Source organism: Sciurus vulgaris, assembly GCF_902686455.1.
Source record: "Sciurus vulgaris genome assembly, chromosome: 8".
In the NCBI taxonomy this organism is placed as follows: Eukaryota; Metazoa; Chordata; class Mammalia; order Rodentia; family Sciuridae; genus Sciurus; species Sciurus vulgaris.
This window is the reverse complement of record NC_136468.1, coordinates 64,147,716-64,174,190: the sequence shown is the minus strand read 5'-3', so window position 1 is coordinate 64,174,190 and position 26,475 is coordinate 64,147,716. Positions and strand designations below refer to the sequence as shown.

The 26,475-nt window shown below is 36.7% G+C and overlaps 1 protein-coding gene across 9 annotated transcripts in view; it reads right to left on the bottom strand.

Annotated features, from left to right (window-relative positions):
• The window catches only part of MAGI2 (membrane associated guanylate kinase, WW and PDZ domain containing 2), a 1,317,383-nt gene that overhangs the window by 150,008 nt on the left and 1,140,900 nt on the right, over window positions 1-26,475 (bottom strand). For 5 of the 9 annotated variants that reach the window (XM_079150214.1, XM_079150220.1, XM_079150222.1 and 2 more), the window contains 4 exons: window positions 24,105-24,136; window positions 18,697-18,886; window positions 8,809-8,850; window positions 3,531-3,622 (listed from right to left, as the gene is read on the bottom strand). In XM_079150214.1, coding sequence (XP_079006340.1) covers window positions 3,531-3,622; window positions 8,809-8,850; window positions 18,697-18,886; window positions 24,105-24,136 — 356 coding nt within the window. The remainder of the gene's footprint in view (window positions 1-3,530; window positions 3,623-8,808; window positions 8,851-18,696; window positions 18,887-24,104; window positions 24,137-26,475) is intronic. The other 4 variants (XM_079150216.1, XM_079150221.1, XM_079150215.1 and 1 more) reach the window with 3 other exon arrangements.

The following is a 26,475-nucleotide window of genomic DNA, read 5'->3' as shown; positions in this document are numbered from 1 at the left end:
ACACTATTAATCCACAGTCCTTGCCTTTGAGAAAGCCATAGATTGTTATGAGGAAAAAAGCATGTCAGTCATTGTATTCTGAATAAACAAGACAACTCATCTTTCTGGTAAAGACAAGAGAATTCATCTTTCTAGGTTGGTCAGTTTGAGGTATTAGGTTAGTATAAGTACAATGGATTCTATTTCAATATATCCTCAAATGCCCTATAATTATTGTAGCCAGTGCTAAACATACTAGCTAAAGGATCCCACAGATTCACTCAAAATGGTATAAAAGTACCTTACAGTAGTATTTTATTTGAAGCATAGTTTAACTTTGTTTCATTCATTTGGTATCTTTAAAGCCTATGGTTTTGTAATGAAGAATTTGGCCTCAGTCTAAAGAAAGGGATGGCCATTGTTCCTGGTTCTTGGAAGGTAACCTGTAGACTCTTGGAATAGGAAGGTCTTCGCTGTCCATGGTGAGCCCCTTAGATCATTCCTGGTAGTTTAGCTTAAGGAGATGGCTCAGAATGGGGCCAGCCATACCATTAGTCTTACCAGAAAAGCCGATCATGTAATTAATGGTTGGGCCTTTGATACCAGCATGACCTCTGGGGAGAAAAGTGGGCTAGGGACTGAACCCAGTGGGAAATGAATGAGTCAATCAATAATGCCCATGTAATTAACCCCAAATAAACACTCTGGACACCAAAGTTTGGATGAGCATCCCTGTTTGGAAATACTACTTGGGGAGTCCATACTAGAGGGAAACACATCCCTGGTGATGGTGGAAGCTTTATTTTTGAAATGTTTCCAGACTTTGTCCAATGCATCTCTTCTCTGTTTTTTTTTTTTTTTTTTTTTTCTAATTTGTATCCTTTCCCTAATTATAAGTCTAACACTTTTTGAATTGTGGGTTGTTTTAGTGAATTGACAAATTAGAGGAAGTTTGTGTAAGTTTAGCACACAGTGAACCTACTTCACAGCGGGGACCCTGGGGGGCTTTGGACTGACCCAGTTCTCCTTTTTACTTACTTGTACCTTTCAAGAATAATTATAGAACATTCTGAGAATGCAACATCCTGAGAGAAGGAGGAGATGGCTAAACCCTGAGCTCTATTCCACCTGATAGAGACAGGGCATCCTTTAATGCTTTACCTCAGAAAGAAATATTACTCCAGGGCATCAAACCCACAATGACTGCTTTTGGGATTCCTCAGCTATGATGTAAGTAAGGCAATGAACAGTTCAGACTGCATCTGTCCTGGGAAGCTTTCTTGAGTCCTAGGGGACAATGAATCTCAGGCTGCTGCTGTCTCTTGCTTCCTATCTCTAAATAACAAACCTACTTCATGTAACTTCTTCATCCTACTTCATGTATGGATGTTCTTCCTCACTGGACTCAGCAAGTTGGTGCCCAGTGCACAGTGAATCTACAGCAGGAACCCTCAAGTCTATGGCTTTGTTTAGAGTGTGAGTTGTGTGACTTCCCTTAGACTATGCAGTTTAGCAAACTTATTTTGGTTGAGGAGGTGAGTCTTGGACAGATGTGTCAATGTGAAGGACTGACTCAAGGAAGGACCTTGAGTTTGGCTAACTCTGAATACTGGCACATTTATCAGTGAAGGAGTACTAAATAAAAGAGGAAGATGAAGTAACCTGTTTAGAAGGAGTTTAAAATTCTGCTGATCAAATGAAATAGGCAAACATATGAACGTGTTAGAGAACAATTCTGAAGGAAGCCAGGTCAGATAAATATCTTGTGGCAGCCAGGACGGTTTGGAGTACAAATTGATATGTTAAATGTTTACATAAATGGAAATATTTATGAAGGTACCTCATGATAGTTTCAGTTCTATACATATAAAATAAGATGAACTATAGAGAGGAATAAGTCTAGAGGGCTAACTAGGTGACTGAGGATCCCCAATAAACTCAGAATAGGGCACAAAGGGAGAAAGGAACCATGCTGTGAAGGAGAGCAAGATGAAACCAAAACTTGCTTCTTCTACCTGCGACTCAAGATCCTTAACTGAGTCCCTCAATAAGTTTAAGCCTCAAGTTATTTAAGCCCTGCGTATTTACCTTAGCATTCTCTCTCCTTCCAAAACACTCAGGAAAATCTCACCAATCCTTGGAAAGTGCACTTTTATATCTTCTTCGGCTGCTGAGGAATTCATGATGTGCTGATGAATTGTTGCTAAATTTTATCTCCCAAAATTAGGAAATACTGTTCTCCCCCCCTCCCCCCTTTGTGTCCCCATCCTCAGAATCCAAGCTCAGTTTCCTGGAGTTTTCTGTCATAAGTGACATCAGTCAACCAGTCCAACTCTTCTTGCAGGGCCAAGGAAGACTCTCCAGGTTCCTGTCAGGTTGTCACTGACTGCTTAAATACCTCAGTGTGAAGAAGCTCACTCTCTATCAATGTAATTACTTCATTTGGGGACAGTTTTAATTATTATGAATTCCTTTCATTAGTTAGATTGACTTTTTTCTCCCAGAGATTTCTGCCCATTAGTTTTATTTTTGTTTTTGGGAACAAACTACTAACACAAAAGATGAAGTTGACGACAATAAACATTTATTCAGAATTTAATATGATCCAGTCACAATACCAAGAGCTTTAGGGTATGCTATCTTTACTTCTTAAAGCCACTGCACAGTGGAAACAGGAGAAAGCTCTCCTGTTAGCCCCATCTTGCAGGCGAGGAGCCCGAGGCTTAGAGTTTAAATGCCTTGTTAGGGCTAGGATGGGTGCAGGTGCTAGAGCCAGGATGGGGTGCTGAAATCTGACTACATAGCTGTGTCTTGTTTTATTCTATAATACATCTAAGATGCATCTTTCACAATGAGTGTTTCATAGCTGATATTTGAATACGTGCTCATAAAACTAGTTTTGCTGTATTTTCTGTGTCTTAATGACTATTATTATTTTCTGCTTTTGCTCTAAGGAGGCACACCCCCCCACTCCCACACACATATATGTATATATCAATATAAAGATTTCTCCACAGCCCTTCCCAAATTCCCAATATTGTGTCGACTGGAGTTGATTTCATAAACATTCTCAGGATAATCCCTTTATTCAAATCTGGTTGAGATTTTGTAGTACTCAGCTTGATTTTACTTCTACTTATCCCTGTGTTTTCTCTTCCTTCTTGTTTTGATTGCAAACAGACATAATTCTGCCTGTTCAAGGCACTGCTTCATGTGTACCTTCTTTATGTAGCATGCTACTCAGAGAGCCTGAGGCTCCAATGCCATTAAATAATTGAAATACTCAAGAGGAATCCAATCCATTCTAAGAAAGAGTAATGTTCCACTCCTAATGTGACTTGTGATGAGATATTGGCTATGGAGACACCTGCATGTTGTCAGAGTGTTTTGAAGAGAATAGCAAAGGGGAAAAAACCTCACAAAACCCTCAACCTTTTTTTTAATGTGAGTTCTAAAACATTTCCTCTCAGAAGTCATACTGAATGCTATTTTCCCTAGTGTTCATACACATAATAGAGCCAAAAGTGTGGAAATAAAGGGATTCAACTTACAGGCTGTCCAGGTTCATCTCCCCCGAGGATTCTGAAGCCAAATCCAGACTCCATCCTCCGAAGGTGGACATCCAGTTCCTTATAATCTGGACCTGGCATAAAGGAGATCCCATTGAGTAATGAATCCTGCCTCCTCCCGACCCCCTGAGGAATTAAACACACCAATGATAAACTAATTTTGTGGATGTGATTAATGAGAGTGCTGTTAGAGTCAATGAAAATCATAGGAGTTACACAAAAACATGGCAGCAAAGTAGTCCATGTACAGTGACCAGCCAAGGGCATTACTAGGGTATCACCAGAGGGGGAGAGAGTACAAGAATGTCCCGAGTGAAAAAAAAATGATCCTTCTGTAATTTTTATTCTACTTAAGAGATTCTGGATTGTCCTCAAGATGTGTGGCTATGACATCAAGGATATTTACTCTGATCACTTCAGAAGTGAGAGAACAGATGGCAAAACCTGGAACTACCTAATAAAATACTACCTAGTAATTTTATAGTGTCTGTTTATGATTTGATGCATACATTTTAGGGGTATATGTGTATGTGTATAGGGTATAATCTTATGTCTAATAAAAATTATTTTCTAAAATTTTTATAATAATGATGCTAGACTTGTCTTGGTACCCAACAACAAGGGCTATTCCCAATGATAAATGAAAGGCAAGTCATTCACTTTTATTTTATGGGTAAATGCTGATATTTATCTAGTGCTCTTCTATAAAAGACACCTAAGACATACATAGACACCTAAGTTCTATGTATGTATATATTGTACAAGACTCAATGACCATCACTTGCTTTTATGACCAAAGCATACATAACTACTGTCTTTCTCATTCAATGAATAATGTAAAACTCTCAAAGAAGAGTAACTAATTAGACCTCAACATCCACTAGTCATCCTTATAAAGTATAGAAACATCCATGTTTAAAAAATGGGAGAACTTAGAAGAGTTCAGTTCCTATTAAATAGTTAGAACTTGGTGGTAAAGGAGAAAAATCTAAAATTTTAGCCAGTCAACTTATTTAACTCAGAACATTAGAGATGTGAACAAGGCATTTAACCTTCTTCTCCTATTTTTAATGTGCCTTTTAGTGATGATTGTGATTCTCTTAAGTATTTCTCTGACCACTTCCCATTCTGATTTCAAATACTGGGTGGTTAAGTGCCAACATTTCAGTTTTGCCCTTCCATTCCAGGCAGAGATGATCAACTACAGACACATGAGTGAGTGGAGGGAGGCAAAAAGAGACTCATTAGAGAACTGTGCCAGTTCATGTGATTTATTTTTTATTTCTTTGTTAATTTTGAACACAGATTCAGAGGCTGCAGGGCATGGAAACTTTAGAGAAATAATCAACTGAAAAAAAAAAGTTTAAGTGATAGACTAGATTGTGCCTTAAGTCACGTTTAAATTTTTTTAAAATAAGAGCTTTTAGAAAGATAATTTTTTCTTTGGTTTCTTTTTCCCTCCTCTTTGAGTCTGCTCTTAAAAAATAGCTAAAATGGTATGCACAAAGTTGGGAGACTTTTTTTCTTTCTTTCTTTCTTTCTTAGATGTTTCTGACATTTACTTTTCTGACCTGATGACATGCTTAATGGTTGTATCATGCTTTATCTCTTCTCTAATTAATGCAAGTGAAGAACTCCTGGGCCAATTCTTCACTCCTTTGTAACAGAAGTTAACATTCACCACTTCTCTATCTTTTTTTTTTTTTTTTTTTTTTTTTTTTTAATAAACTATTCACACAGGAGGTTGTTACATGAAGGGGTCTGGAAGATACCTGTCCAGACCTCAGTCACTTTGGTTGTCAATCAATCATGCTCCACTGGCATCCTTTTTCTCTTTTGCTTGCTTGTCTGTTTGCTTTTTTTCCTTAGTCCTTTTTTGCAGAACTGTCAAGGGCGCTTTAAGATATTGCTTGGTACAACTCAAGAGGAAGCAATGCTTGTGAAGAAATGAACTAAGATTCTTTGGACATTGGTGTTCCATGGCCAATGTTGTTTCTTCCTTGGAAGTTGAGTCCCAGGATACAGAGCCATTACAAAATAAAATATCTCATGATGTTCATCCCAAATAGGATTTTATAAGACCATTGTGACAAACTACTGGAATAGAATTTATAAGCACTAATTTATTACATACCAATATTGCAAAAGATAATATTTAAGAAGTAGCAATTGGAGACCATATCCAGGTATCAGGACAACATTTCTCATAATAGGGAAAAGCAGAGATTTCAAGAGTTGATTTTTGTTTTTCATTGAGACCCCAGGGGACTTCACAAACTATACATGTACTTTGGTCTTGCTTTTGAAAACATGACTTTGTGTGTGTACAGTATTAAGGAAAAGACTGGATGACTAAGCATAACTGATTAGTTTTATGAATGGATTAAATCTTCAAAAATGCAAATAATGACATTTTTATGAATTAGTTTGGCACATGGGATGGTACTAAAAATATGTCAATTAAATTTTGGTGCCTGAATCCCCTTTTGTGTTTTAATTAAAACCTAAGTACCATGACTTATAATCACAGTTTGGCACAGAGAATGCATTTATTCCTTTTTCTTTCTTGCTGGAAAGAGTATTACTTTTTTGACTTTTCCTTTTAAGAGATCTAGGATAAAGACAGCACAAGGAAGGAACCAGGAATCAAAGATTGTTAAACATGTCCCTACCTTCTGTATTTCCATGCACTCTAGATACAGAGTGAGTTAAAAAAGAATTAGCTTCTACTGTTGGAATCTCAGCTGACCTGATGAGTACCCAGTGCTTTTGCCTTAAAATAATCCCTTCTCTTTATCTTCTTTATTTTTTCCTTTGGGAAACCAATGTGGCTAGGCATGTTTCAGTCATAGTTAAAGCTATTTCCAACTCTCTATTTGGTTCTCTTCCTCAGCCTGCAAATAAGCTCAGATTTCCCCATTCTAAATACCACCTTGTTGCCCTCTTCCATCTCCATCTTTGAAGAATAGTCTCAAGTGGAACTTTCCCTCCATTTTTGACTCTTTCCTGACAGTCTGGTTTCTGCTCTTTGCATTGCTGAATTCTTTAAGGTCATTGATGACACCCTAATGACCAAATTGAACAGTCTTTTCCTTTCCTCATTCTCATAGATTTCTCTGCCCTATTTGATACTGCTGATACATCTGTTGTGACTCCAGATTTAAAAAATCCTAAATGAGGAAAGGTGTCTTTTGGAAGTGTTTTCTTTGATATTCCATGCTCTCTCTTGCCTTTGGGTAGAGTTGCCCATTCAGATTTTTGGCTGTAGATCTCATGGTTTCTCGTTAACATTCTCCTTGGATGATGACTTAATTATCTTTGTTTATGATAGTGTTCTGTTTTGCATGACCTGTAGCAATTGCTAAATAAGTTTTTTGAATTAGTTGTTTTATAACACTCACTAATCTACTAGATCCAATAAACCATATGCAGATAAATAATAAATCTTGTAGTTGTGATAAATACATATGAGTCAAAACCCATCATAGATAATTTGATAAAGAACATTTCAGATACATGAGAAATAATATGGGGGGCCTATTTATTAGATGTAGTTGTGATTTCCTAAATTATTTTGATAGTTTGTGTGAACATTTAACAAAATATTTGGATTGGTTCTTTTCTTAAAAATCTGGATTGCACAATAGCATACTATACTCAAACTATATTATAACCTTTATGTTTTAGGTAATACTTTTTAATGTAAAAATATGACTGTGCACATATATCAAGACAATCTAAGCTACTAAGTGGCCTTTCTCCTCTTTCTTCTTTTGTTTTTAAACAAAGTACATTTAAAAACTGAGATTTTCAAGAAATGTGCTAGAGGAGGCCTAACGAGACTTAGAATTTCAAATTAAATCCTGATTTAATTTTGCAACTAGAATTATGTGGTTCCTTTTTCCTTCTAGGGATAAGGTATTCTTTAAAATTACAAGAATTGCATAGTTAGTATATAAGAGTAATCATGCTTAAAAAGTTCCAGAGCAAACTAAACAAATACATTAGACATGATTTGAAGACAAAATGCTAGGCATTATCTTCTATATTTTCTACATATCCAAAAAAATGACATGGAAACTTACAGAATGAAATGAGCTCAAGCACATATAGTCTCCATGGGGTGTTAGAACACGCTGAGATGGATAATGAGCTGTCATCATGGAAACACTCTAGAAACGTGTGCTATGAGCCCAAGTTCTGAAATAGTGTATTATTAAGAAATACTTTTTCTGCAGTTGTTTCCATGTTCAGGCTTTCAATCCAGTGGTTTAATCAGATGTTCAAAGCATCTGCATTATTAATTCTAAGAGAAAAAAAATCCAAATCTTTTTCCTCTTTCTACAATAGTATGAAACCAAAATTAGAAGTAGTTGTAGAGTGGATAAGCAAAAAAAAAAAAAAAAAAAAAAAAAAAAAAAAAAAAAAATTCAAGTAAATAACCAGATAGTTCTAAAACCTCTTAAATTTGGAATGATGATATTCTATTGTGACTTGAAGTACTATTGGAATATAGCATTTTGTAATTGACATTGTTTAAAAAACGTAAGTTGACATAGGCATTTAATTGATCTGAAAAAAACATCAATTTATATTAGCAACATTTCCAGGAAGTTCTTCAGAAGTGTCTAAATTACACATTTCTTGAGATAATCTAGCTTCTTATTTCTATTGATCAGGTCTAGTTCTGTCTAATACAAATAAGATGTAAGTTGCCTAAGTAATTTAAAATGATTTAACAGCCACCTTTCAAAAAGCAAAAGAAGAAAATCAATTTAATATTTCACTTAATCATCTAAACTATCATTTTAAGACGAATCAACATAAGAATATGTAATGAGATAGTATTCTCCCCTTTTCACTACATCTTTGAACTCCTATGTGGATTTTATACACAACTTATAGCATGTCTAAATTTAGAGTAGCTACATTTCACCTTTTAGTAGTGAGTGGCTACTGTATTGGACAGCTCAGATCTAGTCAGTCTGATGGTTTTTGTTTTAAATCTAGTGTTTTACCAAAGTATTTTATGGAAGGCATTCAAGAATTTGACAATTTTCCTTTGTCTTTTGTTGACAGGCATTTAGACCTGCCATTATGAGACTTGCTCTCTATCACACATGCATATGTAAGTGAATAAAATCAGCATAGTGAATGCATGATTAAAAAAAAAAAAAACTGATTCTACTTAGAAGAATGGCTGGTAACACAAAATGGAAGACATTTGTTCACAGATCTGTGAGTGCTGAGGAATACTTGCCAGAGGAATCCACTCGAAAACTGGTCCTGGGTGGCACTTGTTCTGGATAGGAAAATGGGGAATTAAAATTGAAATTCATTTATGGCATTTAAAAATTCATCTTCACTTTTTTTTTGGTTGCTACTATAACTCCCCACCCCAATCTTGTGTTTAATGATTTTTTTTTTCCTCTCTAAAATCCATGGAAGTTAGTGGACAGGTTTGCTCTGTTTTGTATGAATGTGCCCCAAATAGAAAAATCTGAATTATTTTAGATCAGGATGGAAAAAAAGATCACCATTTTCAAATATTATTAATCCTTGATTCTCATTATAAGAATGCTTATTTAAAAGCAAAATCTGAGGGGCTAGGGTTATATCTCAGTTGGTAGAGTGCTTGCCTAGCAAGTACAAGGCCCTGGGTTCAATCCCCAGCACCACCACCAAAAAAAAAAAAAAAAAAAAAAAAAAAAAGCAAAATCAATCAGAACCTGAAATGCAGGTCTTTTTACATCATATTATGATATTATGTCATAAAACATCAAAATGAAAATAGAAAAATTCAAAATTCAATCAATGATGGTATTGGTTTATGTATACCAGTCCAAATATTTTGACATTTCCAATAATTTGGATAGTTGAAGTTGTGAAGAAGTAGTTGAGTTAAATTGGTTTATTTTACCAATATAGACTCTGTGAGAATTATGATGAAACCTATGCTACATAAAAATTCAGGCACATGAGTATAAAACACCTTTAAAATGTGGGAATATCCCATATTTAAAATTGTATTCATTTGAAAACCTAGGTACTGTGTCCTGGAAGTATTTGAAGACATGTTTGTCTCATGGGTAACATTTATCAGGGATAAATAGGTTCCAGATGACAAGCTTCCACCCTACCCCACACAGACATGTTTGAGAAAGACCCCACACAGACATGTTTCAACATGTCCTGATCTGGAGCTGTTGAACACATAGAACATGACATAACTAAATTGTCCCTTGAATTTTATTCTGTCTTCCAAATCCACTACCTTAATATCACAGAGGAATTAACAGTGACAGACTTGCAAAACACCTCAGAGTTTCCTCCGAAGTCCTTCACTGTGCAAATGGCAAGATTAGGGCTCCAAATGCTGAGACTTACACAAGTTGTTCATACATTCCCTTACAGAAAACTCAAGATCTTTTTAAGAAAAAATTATTCATTTTATTAAAGGTCCATTTGTTTTCAACTTACTTATAACTGAAATGCACTATCCAATAAAGTACTCCTTGTTTCATTCTAGTATTACTGTGGATAAATACTACAAACTTAACACCATTCTCTTACTATGCTATACTTTTTCTCTCAACACCTTCACATATTGTTCCTCTTCCTTTATCAATAGGGACTTTCCTAAACCACATACTGGTCTGATAGGAGGTGGGCAGATGATACATGTGAACAGCCTTTGGTCAAGACATACTTAAGAAGATAAGATCTGTGCTAAGATAAGCTGGGATACTTCTGAGAGACTAGCAGTCTAGTTTGCTGTCATGAGGAACTTAACAGAAAGTTTATCACAATGCTTTGCTTTTAAATCATGAAAGGAATTCCAGATGGAAATTAAAAAGTCCCAAGCCTCTCTAAAACATACATTCACATTGCAGATGAAGGAACTGTAAAATTTTCTTGTACGAACTGTTTCTCCCACTTTTAGACTTCAATATGTATACTAGTTTTAGGTTGAAAGAAGTTTTAGATCATTATTATTATTATGGTCATATAAATAATCATATAATTATCAATCATATAAGTGATTATTCCTTATGAGGAGAATTTTAGAGGCAACTTAAGACAGTTTTAAAGAGCAGAATGAGAATAAAGCACAATAGAACTTTCTCATTTTGAGCATATTAAGATGACATTACTTTACCATGTAGTTGTGCCATATGAACCACAATAGAAATGAGTTATTTTTTTATTAAATTTAAAAATTAAAATAAGGCTAAATTTTGATTGCTTTATTATTGAGCTCTGTTTGTTTCCAATAAAGAAAGTCTTGTTTATCCCTGCCAGGTAAGCTGTGTTTTCATAGTAAAGGCAAATTAGTTTTCTAGAAGAACTATAATTTTTAAGAAACTTCATGTTTTCTGTGACTGTCTAGGATTTTGAATGAGAAATATCCTTTCATCAAAGGGATAGACCTGTGTCAGGGATGGAAGACTGCTACTTCTAAACACTTCCATTAGGTATAAAACTGATGTTTTATATTATAATAATCTCACTAGGACCTACTTGCCATCCAGCAATTAAACTCCATTTACTGTAGCCCTGATGGTCTCATGTTTATTCATGAAAGTACTTTGGTTTACACTGTCAACTTGTACTACCAACAAAATGCTTTGACATACTAAATAACTTTAAAGCAAGGGCTGATTTTAGAATCCACTTTTCACATTTTCCCTCTCTTCTATCCCTTGTCTAACACTAAGTTTTAAATTATAGAATAAAATAAATCTATAAGTGATAGGATTGGATATAATTTGTAAAATACATGGGAAAAATATGTTCTGCATCCAGCTTATTTTACTCTCTATATTACCTGGTGCATATCATGATAGTTTTCTATTTTAACAGGAACTTGAAGAAATATAAATGTTAGAACTTTTTAGAAAGCAACCCAAAGATACCACTTTTGAAACTGGATTTCCAAATTAATTAAAATATATGTATTAAAATGGCAAACACAGCTTAACCAGGCTTATTGATCTCCTTCATCAATACATTACAAATGCAAAGTGATGCTTAATGTGATATATTAGAAATGCCAGCTAAAAGGTAAATTTTTTCACAGGTCAAATTATAAACATAAATCATACTAAGAATGGCAATAATGTTTTTCCCTTGAGAAAAAAGCACAGAAAATTAACCTTCATGATGCAGTTGAGGATATTAAAATGATAATGTTGATTTTTTTCTTTTTATGATTCTAATGCTAAAGCCACTGGTAGAAGTGTCATCATATTTATATATCATATTATTTTAATATTTAAAAAAAACCAGATTGTGCTCCAGAGAACATGTATGAGAGGTAGTTTAATTAAGGCTACTGGACACTAGCAATGTCCAAAAACATCAGGCAAGGGCTCCATGTGCTCAGCGTGAGGATGCTCTTTGAGAAGAAGGCAAAGCGACCTTTCACGATCATTTGGATAGCTGCCTGCAGCTATGGCATCTATCAATTTGCAGAAACCTTTCTTAAACCTTTTGACATTTCCAGTATGACTGTATCAGGCAGTTAATTACATTGGGAAAGGAGACTGGAGCCAGGTAGCCTTAAGCAGAAGGACTTATTCAGATTTCAGAGCTCTGGTCCTCAGTACTAGGGGTGGCGACTACTCCTACTACCACTCTGCAGAGTCTCCAGGAAGTACTGCAGTGAAAAATTTTATTATACTATTCCATCTCTCCAACTGGCTCTGGTGTTAGGATGGGAGGCAGTGGAAACTACAACCCTTTGCTCACTATTGAGCCAAAAAACCAATAGTGTAGAAATACAACTACTTATTTGTGATTAGCCATGAATTATATATGCATTACAGTACTGAACACTGAAAGAATTCAATAATGAACAAATGAACAATAGAAGAGAAGGATAAACACCACAGATGTGCAAGACATAGCTGTCCATTTTTGATTGGCTGTAAATTATAATTTCATTTCAAGTGTAGCCCTAAAGAACAGTTTGCTTCTCCATTATGCTCTTTAACTGGCCTGGGGATACTTTTGATTGCTACCTTGGCTGTCATACTCATTGTTTATAATGGGTTAATGCTTTCTAATATCTGGAAAGAAAAATTGATTGTGTGAGCTCTTTTTGAAGAAATTCCAGAGGAATTTCTGTTCTAAAGAGGTTATACCATAAGGCACATTATACCATATGGATTGTTGACACTTTTATGATCCTACATTTGAGTGATGTCTTCCTGCAAAGGAGTGTGGACATGCTGTACCTCATAAATTGTTTATTTATAATAACCAAGGTTCAATGTGAAAAGAAGAGAAGTTTGGACAACTTCAGTCATAATTCAATATGGGTTCAAACCAAGCGACGGAACCTCCAGGGAATAGTTTAAGGGAATGAGGATTTTCCTTCTCTGGCTCTTCCGGTTTGCACCTGCTTTTCTGCTCTAGTTTTCAAGGCAGAGTTATGGAGCATGCCCAAGAAATACCCCCATGACCTGATAATGATAAGACAAACCTTTAGAATGAGTTTGGCTTGAAGAAAAGTGCAGTATAGGACAGGTCCTCCTTCCTAAATCAATGAGCTTTCATTAGAGTGATAGAAACTTTATTTTGTAAGATCCAGAGTGATTCACAATCATTTTCTGTGGGAAGCACTTTATATCCCTTGCCTGGTCATAAAGAGGAGAAGAGCAGATGTGATGGGCATCTATTTGCAGTTATCTAGGTATGATAGTTCCTACGGGCAGGAGACAGAACTCCCTTTCAGATTATTGTGATGTTGAATCTGACTTACTTTCTGTGATAAGAATAAGAATTCCATGGTGAAGTATAACTCTGACACCCTCCTACCTTTTTTTTTTTTTTTTCTACTTAGTTTATCATGCTCTGGATCTGTACATAGGTACAATTTCTAGGTATGGGAGTGTTCCCTGGTAGTTTGGGTATCGACACAACCTGCACATAAGCTTTTACCTTAAGTTAGGGATAAAACAAGCAGAGGCAAAAGTTTGATTAGACAAAGAAATTAACTTGAAAAAGTTAATTTTCTGAATAGATATTAAAATTTTTATTTGTGGTGTACGTGTGTTTCTTGGACTGTAAGGATGGCTATTGCTTGAATAGCTTATGTGATAAAGGGAAACCTTGTAATTTATCATTCATAGAAGAACAGTCCAGGGAGTCAAAGGGCAGCTACTAATAATTACTCCAGACCAAAGCACACCAGGACCATTCCAGGAACACTCTGTCATGTGGTCGCCCTGAACAGTCTTTTGGGTTACTGGACCAGTAAAAGAATTCCTATCATACCAGAATATATGGTTGATGGAAGGACACAATCACACAGAGATAAAGAATGACAGGAGGAACTGAGAGGAAAGAGGACAGGGCCTTTAGAAATATCTTTTTTCTCTATTATTAGAAGTGGTACAAATAGTCCACCATTAGGAACGTTTACAAACAGAAAGCAGAAGCTGAACCCCTTGTGATTGTAGAGAAAATTCAAGTCCTTCCTTCATGAGACTCACGGGAAAAGGACAAAGAAGACAGAAATCAAAAATAGCATAGCTTGTCCTTCTGAACAAAGGTGGGTATTTCTCTCTGCTTTCAGTTTTTAAAATTGTAAGTAATAAGAATAGCAAGAAGTCAGTTTATCAATGGAGACTAACTGTACAAAGACAAACATGACATTTGTATAAAGGTCTTTGGCAGAGAGGGATGTGGGAAGATATTTGTTCTTTTTTGAGAGGTGATGATATAGATTGAACATCACTAATCCCCAAGTCCTACATGTCCCCAAATCCAAAATTTTGAGTGTTGCCATGACTCTGCATGTGGAAATTCCATACCTGACCTTCTGTAATGGGTCAAACTCATTATGAAGGTGCAGTACAAATATTTATATAAGGTGTGTATGAAACATAAATGAATTTCATGTTTAGATTTGGGTTCCAGCCCTAAGATAGCTCATTATGTATGTACAAATATTTCAAAATCTGAAAAAATCTAAAATCAGAAATACTTCTGGTCCCAAGAATTCCAGGGAAGGTTTCCTCAATCTGCAATGAATGGAGTCAATGTTTAAACAATTAACATGAAAATCTAGAAGCCCCATTGGTCAAAACTTAAAAAAAAAAAAAAAAAAAAAAAACTTTTCCTGGGCATGGTTCTATTTTTAGCTTAAGCTTATAAGGAATTAAGTTAGCGGAAAAAGAATTTCTTTTTGTAGAGTTTGCCAGTAACGACTAAAATGAGATAGGGCACATTCAGGGTGGCACAGCTGAGACCCTAGTAACAAGTAAGATTCTGATTATTCAACATGTATTCTCCAGATTAATATCAGTTTTGCATAAAGTTGAGAAACTACCAGAATTCTAATGATTTTACTGTACAATATCACACATTCGAACACTAATATTATTTATGGTATTGTGTAAGGCAACTTTGTTCAGGAACTGTTTTCTGACGTGTGCATAAGCTTCTAATGAGCACAGAAGATTTCTCCTGAACTTTCTCTCATGGAGTTACCTAGTGGAGTTAGTGGAGTTCTCGAAACCTAGTGTTTTGTACACTCTTGTTGATTGATATGAAGCCTGGAGGTGCCATCTCTGGGTACTGCACCTAATGCTTTGAAGTCAAAGGCATCACCTCCTTGCTGGGCAGAAGAATTTTCCTTTCTATGTCTTTCTTCAGTCTTTATCTCAGAGGCAATCCCATGAAGATTGGAAATGTTTCTAGTTTTCCTTCAAAACTACCTGTCATGCTGTATTTCATGTGATTCTTGTCTCCTATGGTTGTCTTCATTTGTTTAAAATCACATTTTTTCCCCAGGAATACATCTTTATTAAGATGTCCTGTGCATGCACATTAAAGTGTCAGCATAATCTAATTATGAGTCAAATGAGGCACAGCAGCATTTACATCATTTGATAAATTTCCCTCATTTGCAGGGGACTGGTGACTTGAATCCAAATATTTCTTGACAGCCTTGATAGAACAAACATTGTGTAGCTCTGTGCAGCCCAGACTTTCGGGTGGAGGGCCATCCTTTAATTTGGTAATTGCAACCTAGTTTTGAATGTGAATGCTTCAGATCTCTTTAGTTTTAGATGTGGTTGTAAGGGAGGGTACCGTGAGATCACTACTGACCAGGGAAAATGTCAGAGAACTTGCAGGTGTGATTAGAATTTCCTTTCCTAATCCTTTCCTTCCACACTTTCCTTAGTCCTGCTGCTTTTTATTTATTTATTTATTTTTCTTCCCAGGAAAAAGTTGGGAGCCACGAGAATAAATGGAACTGAACCTAAATGTTACACATGTGATTCAAAGGAATAAGAGTTGAAGTGGTTTCCAATCAAAATTTTGAATATGGGCCTTTCATTTGGGTTTATGTGTTTTATGATCATTGCATTAAAAAGTAAAATTACTGTTTGAAGATGAGAAGTAGACTGAGATTTTCACCGATTAGTTAAGTTTCTAAAAGTATGGCTCTAAAAATTTAAGTGAGAGTTACCAAACTTTTTCATACTAGGAAGCAGAGTATGTACAGAGGGCAAAGGGCTGTTTTATTCTCCCAAGATGCTGTCATGTCCACAGCAGAGAGAACCGATGAGCTACAGAGACCAGAGACAGCCGCAGCAGAACGTTTTGGTTCCCTCACTCTTCAGGGGTAGAGCCTTCCTTACCTGGACTTGATTTCTGCGTTTCATTCACGCTCCATTTAGTGTTATGAAATAACATGATAGAAGAGAAAGATGGGAAAGGAAATTAGACCGCGCTTTTTTGGCTTTCTGAGGGTTGTGACCGGAAAACATGACTGTGACCTCAGAAACATTAGAAAGAGCTGAATGTGGGTGTGATTAGAGCTGCGGCCACGGTGCCATGGGCAAGGGCACTGCGGGGTGGGAGTCAGGAAGTCTGTTGTTCCTGCTGCTGAGAAGCAAGGGAGAATCAAGAACTCCCGAGGAGGCCAGGAAAAGAAAGGTCGGGAAGTTAAGGTACAAGAGGAGAGGCGAAAGGCAATGGCAGATATGGCACTGCCAGGGCCGGATAAGGAAATGAGAATTCTTTTAGGGCTCTAAGGGGGTCATGCACAATTCCTGTTCAGAAACCGAGGACAAAGACAACCACAGAGAGATGTCAGGGAATAAATACCAAAGTGGCCCTTGTCCTGAATAATAAAACTTTGCCTTGCTCAGGAAACTGCAAAAGGATAGAAACAAATAACTAATGAAGGGACAAAATCCAGGAGGAAGCATCTCTTAATGCTCCTTAAATTGAACCAAAAAAAGAAGCTAGCCAAAGATGTGAGTGAAGATGATATTTTAATCCTGTAGAGCATTTCTTCCTTCCGAGATGGAATTTCTACTGTATCTTGCTCTCTTTTTGTTTACAAACCTGCTTCTTATTTCCCCATTAAATTTGTAAGAGCAGGACATATTGCTCATCTGTGGTATCTCCCCACAGTGCTGAGAGCAAAGTGGGTATTCAATAAATAGTTGGTTATTGAAGCAGAAAAGGTATTAAGAACTGTGCCGATATCTTCTCAATTCTTTTTCTGTTTAATGAGCACTAATACCCTGAATTTATACCCTATACTACGCAGCTAAAAATGCCCACTTTGTTCTTACTCTTTTGTAGCAGACATCCTAATGATACAGTCCTCTAATGATATCTCAGATGTTCATCAAGAAGGGGAAGAGTGGTACAGTAACTGTGATGTAGCTGATTATTTAAAAGTATGTGCCTGGTAGATTTATTTTGATGAAAATTATTTCTCAGTGGTCTGCTATCCTAACTATTTTATCAACCAAAATTACTTCCACAAAGCATTGTAGAGGATGGGGAAAAGGTATTATGTTTGCCTTTCCCTTTACCATCTGGGTGCATAATTCTCAGCCCCTGAGCTCATCAAAAGAGTAAGCAGATTTGAGATCCTCTGAGATCACACACAATTTAAAACTTGCTATTCATGCTTCAGTGATAAAGTTGGAAACAAGACATTGGTGGAAGCAAAGGAAATCAGCAGACTGTAAATGGGGACTCTAGGGACCAAACCCTTTTCACTAGGCTAGGTTTCTTGATCATTTACTACTGTTCTTATTATACACCATATTATACGCACATATCATTTAGATTCCTGTCCTCTAATACAAGGAGGGAATAGCCTGTAAGATGACCGAAAGATGCACAACCAATGTGTATGCAATATTAAAAAGTCTTTGTTTTCTAATATTTATAAAGTGCAATGACATAATTCTAGAAGACCTTCAAATAGGGTGGCAGATGCATACACATTACACGTTATTTCAAGTCAATATTCAAATGGGCACAATTGCATTAAATGGGAAACAAGATTGTGGCAGAAATGATTGAGATGTGTCTTTGAACTGCTTCTGGAACCAACTGATTTCATGAATGTCCTTCTACAAATGTTGGAAGGACTTGGCTGACATTTTGCATGAGGTTCTAACTTGAATGACTGCCTTAAAGACTCCAAGAAAAAAAAAAAATCTAAGTTTAGATTCATGGTCATATTAAATAGATTAAAATTTCCAAACATTTCTTCTTACTATATAGTGACTTGAACAAAACCAGCAACTGCCTCTCCCCACTCTCCTCAAAATTCCTGATTTTCTTCAAAGGCTTAGGGGAAAAATAGGAAATAAAATTTAAAACTAAAGGATATAATCAACTTATTTTTAGAACTAAAAGGTTTTTTTTTAAGCCAATGGGTACAAAGTTTCAGTTAGATGGAGGGGAATTAAGTTTTATTGCACAGCAAGGTGACTGTAGTTAATAATAACGTATATTTCCAAAATAGTTAGAAGAGAGGTTTTTTGGTGTTCTCACCATAAAGAAATGATGAATATTTGAAGTGATTGATAAGTTAATTAATATGATTTGATCATTCCACAGTGTATACAAGTATTGAAACTTCACTGTGTATCCCCAAAATATATGTAATTATTATTTATCAGTTAAAAATAAAATTATACAAGAGTTGGGGAGTGGAAAATGGACTTTTAAAGAGAATTTTAGATAGCTGACTTGACTTTGTAGATACTCTTGAATCTCAGAATATAAAATCATGCCAGATTATTCAGCCTCAATATATGTCCTGGCAGGGCATTTGGCTATTATTAATGTACCCTTGTTTTATGTGGCTTTCACTTACGCCTACTTTCATAAATGGCTCTAGATTTTTCGTAGAGCTCATATGGATCAGGCTTCCGTGGGTCAAAGGCCTCTGTTGAGTCAGGAAAGGAACTCCTGTGAAGGGCGGGTGGGAAGGGCAGGTTCTGCGGTATGGCCGGAGCAGATAAACTTGTTTGAGGACTGCCTTGATTCTCCCATCGGTCCATTATCTGAAAAGCAAAACAGAATAGAGAAAATGACTGAGGATCAAGTCTTCCTATTTCCCTTGTCACCTTTAAGTTGGACTTCCTTGCCTTGTGGAATTTTCTTCTAAGAAACATTGAAAACTTTAGTATACGTGCCTTGAAAGGAAAAGATCTTACTTCTGTATAATAAAGCACCAGTGATCATTATAAATAAAAGCAGTGCCCAACTTTCAAATGCAAACTTATAACCTTGTCACCTATTAGGTGGTAATCTTTAGCAAATTGATTTCTTTGAATCTCTTTTCTTCCCATAAAATAAAGATAACATGTATCTCAAGATAATACATGTAGAAGTGTTCAGAGATGTATGGTATTATTTGTTCCTTTTCTAAGACAGTCTCAGTTTATGACACCACTTCTTAAAACAGAAGATAAAGTAGTCCATGCATATTCACGTGACACCTCCGCACATCCCAACCACCTCCTATACTTGATCATTCAATCACTTTCCTTACAATTTATAAGTAGTTACACAACTAGCTGGGCTCTCAGCCTTGTTCAGGTTTCTGGGATGTCCTATTTATTGCTGATAATGAAGTGTGCCCTACAATGCTGCTGTCGCTGGCACCACAGTTTAATAGTCCCCGTCATCCCCTCACATACAGGATCTTCTTTCATCCACACCATAGCATCTCGGGGAAGATACGGCAAGAACTAATCTCATTCTTCTATCAAGGAGAAGGGGAGGTCCTCTGAGGTCACCTCTTGTCACTACAGTTTCGCCTTTGTTAGACTATTAAAACTCAACTTCTGCTTTGAATAAATCTATGGTTTGTGTATGTGTTAGATTAGGCTTCGGTTACCTTTTTGCCCGAAATTCTGCGCTGGCTCGGCAGGAGCCTCAGGACCAAGGCCTATTCCCTAGTCAGGTTTGGGAGGCTCCTCAGGACCCAGGTTCTGCTCATCTGACTTACATCTGCTGATGGTCTCTTCTCTGCTCCCTAGGACCCCCAGGCTCTCTCCTGCCGCTGAAGCTCTGCATGCTTTATTTCTCCTTCTACCTTTGAAGTTCAACCATTTCCCACACTCTCACCCACCTTCTTTTACCTGACTACTAAATTCAGAAGAGATGTCTTCTTACTTGAAGGCCTTTGCCAGCCACCCTGACCCTCTTGGGTGCTCCTACAGCACCCCTCTACCTATCCCTGGCATTACTCATCAAACCCAACTGTAACTGTAAGTCCACCCATCCATGTGTCTTTAAAGATATCATGCTGGGGGAAGATATCATGTTGCAGGCAATTGTACCTTTCAGCAAAACTGACTACATAAATTGTTTTTTATATGGGCTACTACTGCCCAAGACATCATCTGAATAGTTTCTAGATCTAATGAGGATAGTTCAGTTTCTATCTGAGGATAGTTCAGATAGTTTGTTAAATACAAACTCTGTAAGCACAGAGAAGGTAAGTGGCTTGTCTGAGGTCCAGCAGCTTCCAGTAGCAGATCCTGGTCAGAACCAGCCTCTAATTCTAATAGGAGTGGGGGATAACTTGTAAGTAGGATGAGAATTCCAGTTAATTTCTGCTCACCAGGCTTTTTGCTGCCATTTTACAAAAACTCTGAAATACGCACTTCATAATTCATTTAACAGCAAAATTCATGCAGGTAGTCAATCTGGGTTTCTTTGGTCATCCATTCTGGGTGGCTGTGCTATGATGTGGAAGTCATTTTTGACTAAAGGCATAACGCTTTTAATCTATTGTTCACTTTAGCTGACTTTAGGCACCATGTGGATGTATTCTGGTTGTGACTTTCTCCCTTATTGTTTCCAAACTTAAGATTCTAAATGCTAAAAAGTAAATAAATTGAAAATGTGGTTCAAGATGCTATAGTATCCCACTTGTCAACCTGGGGCTTCAGTGAATATCTACTTCTTTCATCTTCCACTGAAGGTTATCTGATACACATGTGAGTCTTGCAGGTATATGTATTGCTCATGTACACTCCTTGAAGAAAACATGCTTTCAGGTGAAATATTGGTATTTCTAAGAAACAATCATAAAACTACAGGACAAATAATGCTTTGGGCACTGTTTGGGAAAGTTTCTATGGCAGAGTGACAAATTCTACAATTTCTGTAGCACAGAGATTGGGAGTCCAGTTCTTGCTTAGTAAAGCATTCCCAACTTTTGTGACATTCATCAACTGTTGAGTCACTCTGTCAGGGTTTCTTAAATACTAGTGTAGAAAATCCCTGTGCCCATAAAAAAGTAGACTTACAGTCCACTCCACTGTGCCCTGCCCTACTTCCTCCAAATTGAGTTAACTGGTGGCTCCAACCTAGAAGACTCTAGAATGAAGTACCTGCCTGCATCACGGGCTGGGGGCTGGTACTGTTCCTTCTGAAAGGCAGATTCCGAAGACTCCTCCTTCCTTATATACTTTGGACTCTAGAGTTTTGCTTTCTACCTAGGATGCTCTGTGTTCCTCTCTACCTTTATGAATCTTCTGAATTCTGATCCTGTCCCTTGGTTCAGGTCAGGGGCCTCTCTTGCTCTATCTACTGTCTTCCTGGCCTTGACCTTGAATTTATTATCTGCTAGGCATTTACCTCTCAATAGACTTCTTATTGGGCTACATTTTTCTGGTCCATTGATGTCCCTACCTGGGTTGATTTTTTTAAAATTTAAAAAAATATTTTAGTTGTAGATGGACACAATACCTTTATTTTATCCAATTTTCACGTGGTGCTGAGGATCCAACCCAGAGCCCCATAAAGCAAGGTAAGTGCTCCACCACTGCACCTCAGCCCCAGCCCCCTGGGTTGATTCTTATATCTGGGCTAGAGTAAGGAAGAGTGGAAACAAAGTTGTTTTCTGTATCTGGGAAAACAATGATACCTCTCCTGACCTTGCTGAATGAGTGAATGAAGGAATGAGCATGGAGGTGAAAGTCAGCCATGGAATTACCTGTGGACATGGGCACACAGTCCACACCCAGGCACCAAGTAATAAAACAGAAAGACCCAGTCACGGTTGGAACTCACTTGTTTAACTCTAGTTTCTGATTCCAGGGTGTACCAGGGAGTGGAGGGTTTATGAATTAGAGATGTCCAGAATTTATTTTCTTTCTATAGAGGTTGGTGTGTCTAAATCCACTCCCATCCTAGGATCCACTCCATATTTTAGGCAGGGCTGGGAGATGAAGGCATTTGCTTTGATTCTAACTTTGAAAAATGAACTCAGATTCCTTCCAGACAAAGAGAATGAGAGTTCACTATGATTAGTGTACTACTCGTTAAACAGGAAGTGACTATCTTGACAAGGATTAACTTAAGATGTGGGTCAGTAGGACAGAAGTGGGTCAGTGAGTGACACAGGACCAGGAGGAGGTTAGATCTCTTGAAGGATAACAATTTCTTCCTCTAAAGAATGCCATCAATTTTCTTCAGAGGAGAAAGTATATAAATCCATACACTGTGGGTATATTGTCATGTATTTGTTTTAATTAACAGGTCAGCCAGGTATATTCATTCCACAGAGTGATTTATTTACTGAGGTCTATGCACAGGGGTCTGCTTTCTGTGGTGATACTAGTTTATATTTTTGAGCTCAACATGTAGAGGTGCTGTTTTAAGCACCTTACATGGATTAACTCAGAATCCTCATGGTAATCTGTAAAAGAGTTATCATTATCTTCATTTTTACATGAATTTGAGACACTGAGAGCTTAAGCAGCCAGTAAAGAAGCAAAACTTGAACCTCAGAAATATACCTTCAGAGTCTGCACCCTAAAATAATTAGACCACATGTGCTACTGCTCAATACAGACCTTAGACTAAAGAGTTTCTGGTAAATATATGGACGCTATCAAATCAAAATCTCTCTATCTTCACTCAGTCTAGGACCTGGAAGTTCAAGCCTTAGCTTTTGTAGAGATGCGAGGGTTCAGGATTAATTGTACATTGAGTTCTATAAAACCTTTTTTGGAATTATTGACTATGGGTATAATTACTTATAATGACAGCAAATGCTGTAATTATGCCAAATGACATAATTTGTGTAAATGTGGTACATATAAGGAAATCACTAGATTGCATAATTGTAGCACCATGATGAGGCTGCAAGTTTCCTGGCTAAATTAGATAAAGGTGTATATAACCACGAAGCACAGATTTGAGTTTGACTGTGACAGTAAGGAGCTATTTAGAAGCTAGACAAGATAAAACAAATTTCATTCTAAACACTTTTCTTTTTTTTTTTTCTTTTGGTACCAGGGATTGAACCCAGGGGCACTTAACCACAGAGCCACATTCACATCTCCAGCCCTTTTTTATATTTTATTGGAAAAAGGGTCGTACTGAGTTGCTTAGGCCTTGCTAAGTTGCTAAGGCTGGGTATGAACCCGCAATCCTCCTGCCTCAGCCTCCTGAATCGCTGGGATTATAGCCGTACACCACCATGCTTGGCTTCACTCGAAACACTTTTAAAAGTATTTTGAAAAATACCTTTTCTTTTCCAAATCATATATATCAATAAGTGATATATTAAGCCCAAATGGGACTGGTCTCCCCATCCGATGTTCTCTGTTGATCAGATGAGCCAGATCTTAAATGAGCACATGCATGGTAAGGGTATTAAGCAGGATCTGTTTAATTATAGGATTTAGACATTTAAGTTAGGGTAGAGTATTTTAAGTCATCATAAAGCAGAATTCAAGAAAACCAGCCCCAGCTCTTGGACCTTGAACAATTAATAATGCTCAAGTTTGGATGCTGAATGTCCCCAAAGGTTCATGTGTTAAAGGGTTGGTCCCTAGGGTGGAATTACTGGGAAGTGGTGGAACATTCACAAGGTGGGGCACAGACTTAATTCACAGGTGAAAACTTCCAAGCCTAGAGTTTACATTGTTTCTAAAATTCTCATGTTATAAGGACTATGTATGTATACAGTACTTGTGACAGGGGAAAAACAAAAGGTTTCTAATGAATTTTCAGCATACGAGTGTTAATGTTAATTTTGCAGATATATTTTAAAAATTGGCATAATTAGCATTATAAGAAAGTAAGATGAATTTTTCTTATATTTGGGGGATAAATATAAGGCAAAAGATCACAGAGAATTTGTTCTTCTGATGTCATTGGATCTCAAAAGTGAAAGAGACATTAAGGTCATTTAATTCAACTCTTAATGGGATCACAAGTAACCGGAAATAAAGAAGCATAAAAATTCCAACTTACAGGCTTTGGAGTTTTCCATGGAGAAAAGAAACCTGCAATAAAGAAAACAATATTTGAACTTTGAAATTATACCCTACTACCACTAATGGATGGTGTGATATTAAAATAATTGTAATTCACTTCAAATTAGTTAACAGCAACAGTAACACCACACCAAAAATCTAGTGTAGCTATTTGGTCTTCTTCAAGGAGCTCAAATAGTTTCATTGGAATTATATTAATTATTCAAAGATTTCCTTATCTGGCAACTGAGAAGCATGGAGAAGGTAAGTGATTACATGCAAATAGCTGCTTCAGAAGTCCCCAAACTGAGTTGACTGAGTTGTACTTAGGGATTGTATCATCTAGTCTTAGCAGGAGAGAAAGAAAGAGAAAGGAAGAGAGAGAGAGAGAGAGAGAGAGAGAGAGAGAGAGAGAGAGAGAGAGAGAGAGAGAGAGAAATATAGATAGAAATTTAGATTTTCATGGGTAAGTACTTTTACTTAGTGTAAGAAATGATTCTGCATTATGTACTCGCTTTCTACAGTTAAAAATCAACCAGATTTTATCATTCCTAAATTGAAAAGTAAGGTATATACTTCTGCTAGGAATCAGATCTCACTATGAATTTTTATGACATCTCCTCTAGAGCAGATTTCTATTTTATTGTCCTTCTACCCCAGGGCTAGCACAAGGTTTCCCACAAAGAAGCTCAAAATGTTTAATTGAATAAATTGTATACCATCAAAATGTATACCATTTTAAAACTTATTGAACCCTTTCAATGATCACAAATGGTCTGATGATTAGACAGACTCTAATAAGGATAGATTAATTCCTTTTCTAAAAACTTAGATATCATATAAAATCAGTCTCTAAAGAGGTATTAAAAACAGACTTAAAAATGCTGGAGGGAGCTTGAATGGACACATATTGGTCCTAACAATCTAAAACTTAATCTAGCATATAAAGCAAAACTACTTTCTTCTCATATCATATCTTTTCTCTTCCAGCAATGTTAGCTCATGTTAATATTCAGTAACATTTGAAAATGTTCAATAAAAATGGAATATTGAAAATATGCCACATACTATGTTTATCATCTTTAAAACTGAGATGTCCATGGGAATAGTTGACAACCACAACTCATTTACAGGAAATACCTACAGAAATCTGGACACACGGTTACCTAAATGTTTAGGTAACCAGTTCAGGCATGGCAAAAATACTAATTGCACCTACCTCAAGGTACTCCTGTGGCAAACAACAATTCATTTTATAAAAAGAGTGAAACTATATAATCCATCATATTTCTCAGCTTTTCTTGGAATCCAGAGCTAAATTTAAAGCTCAAGTGAAAGAACCATCTTAACCAAGAAGCTTGGTGGAATTAGCTTTTTCTCTGTCTCCTACATTGTGTTCTTGTCTCTCTTTTTGATTAGTTTAAAAAAATGTGGTTCAGTGTGTGTTTTGATTATAATTTCAGGATTTCATCACATCCTTTTTGAGAAGGGTTGAGAATACAAATTCCAGATAAATGAATATATTTCTGTCCTTGATTCATTCTGTAAAATGCCAATGGGGGGGGGGACTGACAATGACTTAAAAAGTGTAAAAAATGTTAATCTGTTAGCCAATTTTAACCATTATTTTCAGTGAAGGATAAAATTCACTTGCTGTTTTATGGAGCTGCCAGTTTCCTTGAGAGAAAATGTCATTTACATGTTTGTACCATGTCCAGCCATTCACCAATCTCCCACCCTTCTTCCTGTTGTCACCTTCTTCCCAGAATGCCCAGACGGGTTTTGAGTATGCTGCTATTTTACGTTTGAGATGGGCTGGCGATTCTGAGACTGATCCAAAGCTACTGAAACTGGCTACTCCCCTTATGCAGCTCTCATCTCCTCATGGAACCTTATTTTAAAAAAGAGTTCCTCCTATGGAAAACATGTCATTGTCTCACCTCCAGAAGCTATGGTGTCACAGCTGACATGGCTCAAGAGAGAGACTGGTCAGGAACCGACATGGAGAAGGGGTACTTAATTGGACCACATTTTATCTTCCATCATTGGCGCTTTGCCTTCCAATTCTTTTAAAGCTGTTTCATCCAGTTCGAGCTCACACCGTGGGCATGACCCAGGGCCTCTTTACTGTCCCCATTATGGTAGCTTCTAGAATATTGCTAGTGCTGAGTTGAGCCACGGTGGCGCTAGTCTCTGCAGTGATGGTTGCCCTTTCTGAGTCATTGTCAAAAAGAAGCTGCGTGCTGCAGACTATTCAGTAAGAAAGAAATATCAGAATAGATTTCCTTAAAAATAGATTTATGTGACCCTCTGTGTTTCTTTAACAAATTATTAATCATGCTGTAAACATTTAAATTAAGATGAATAGA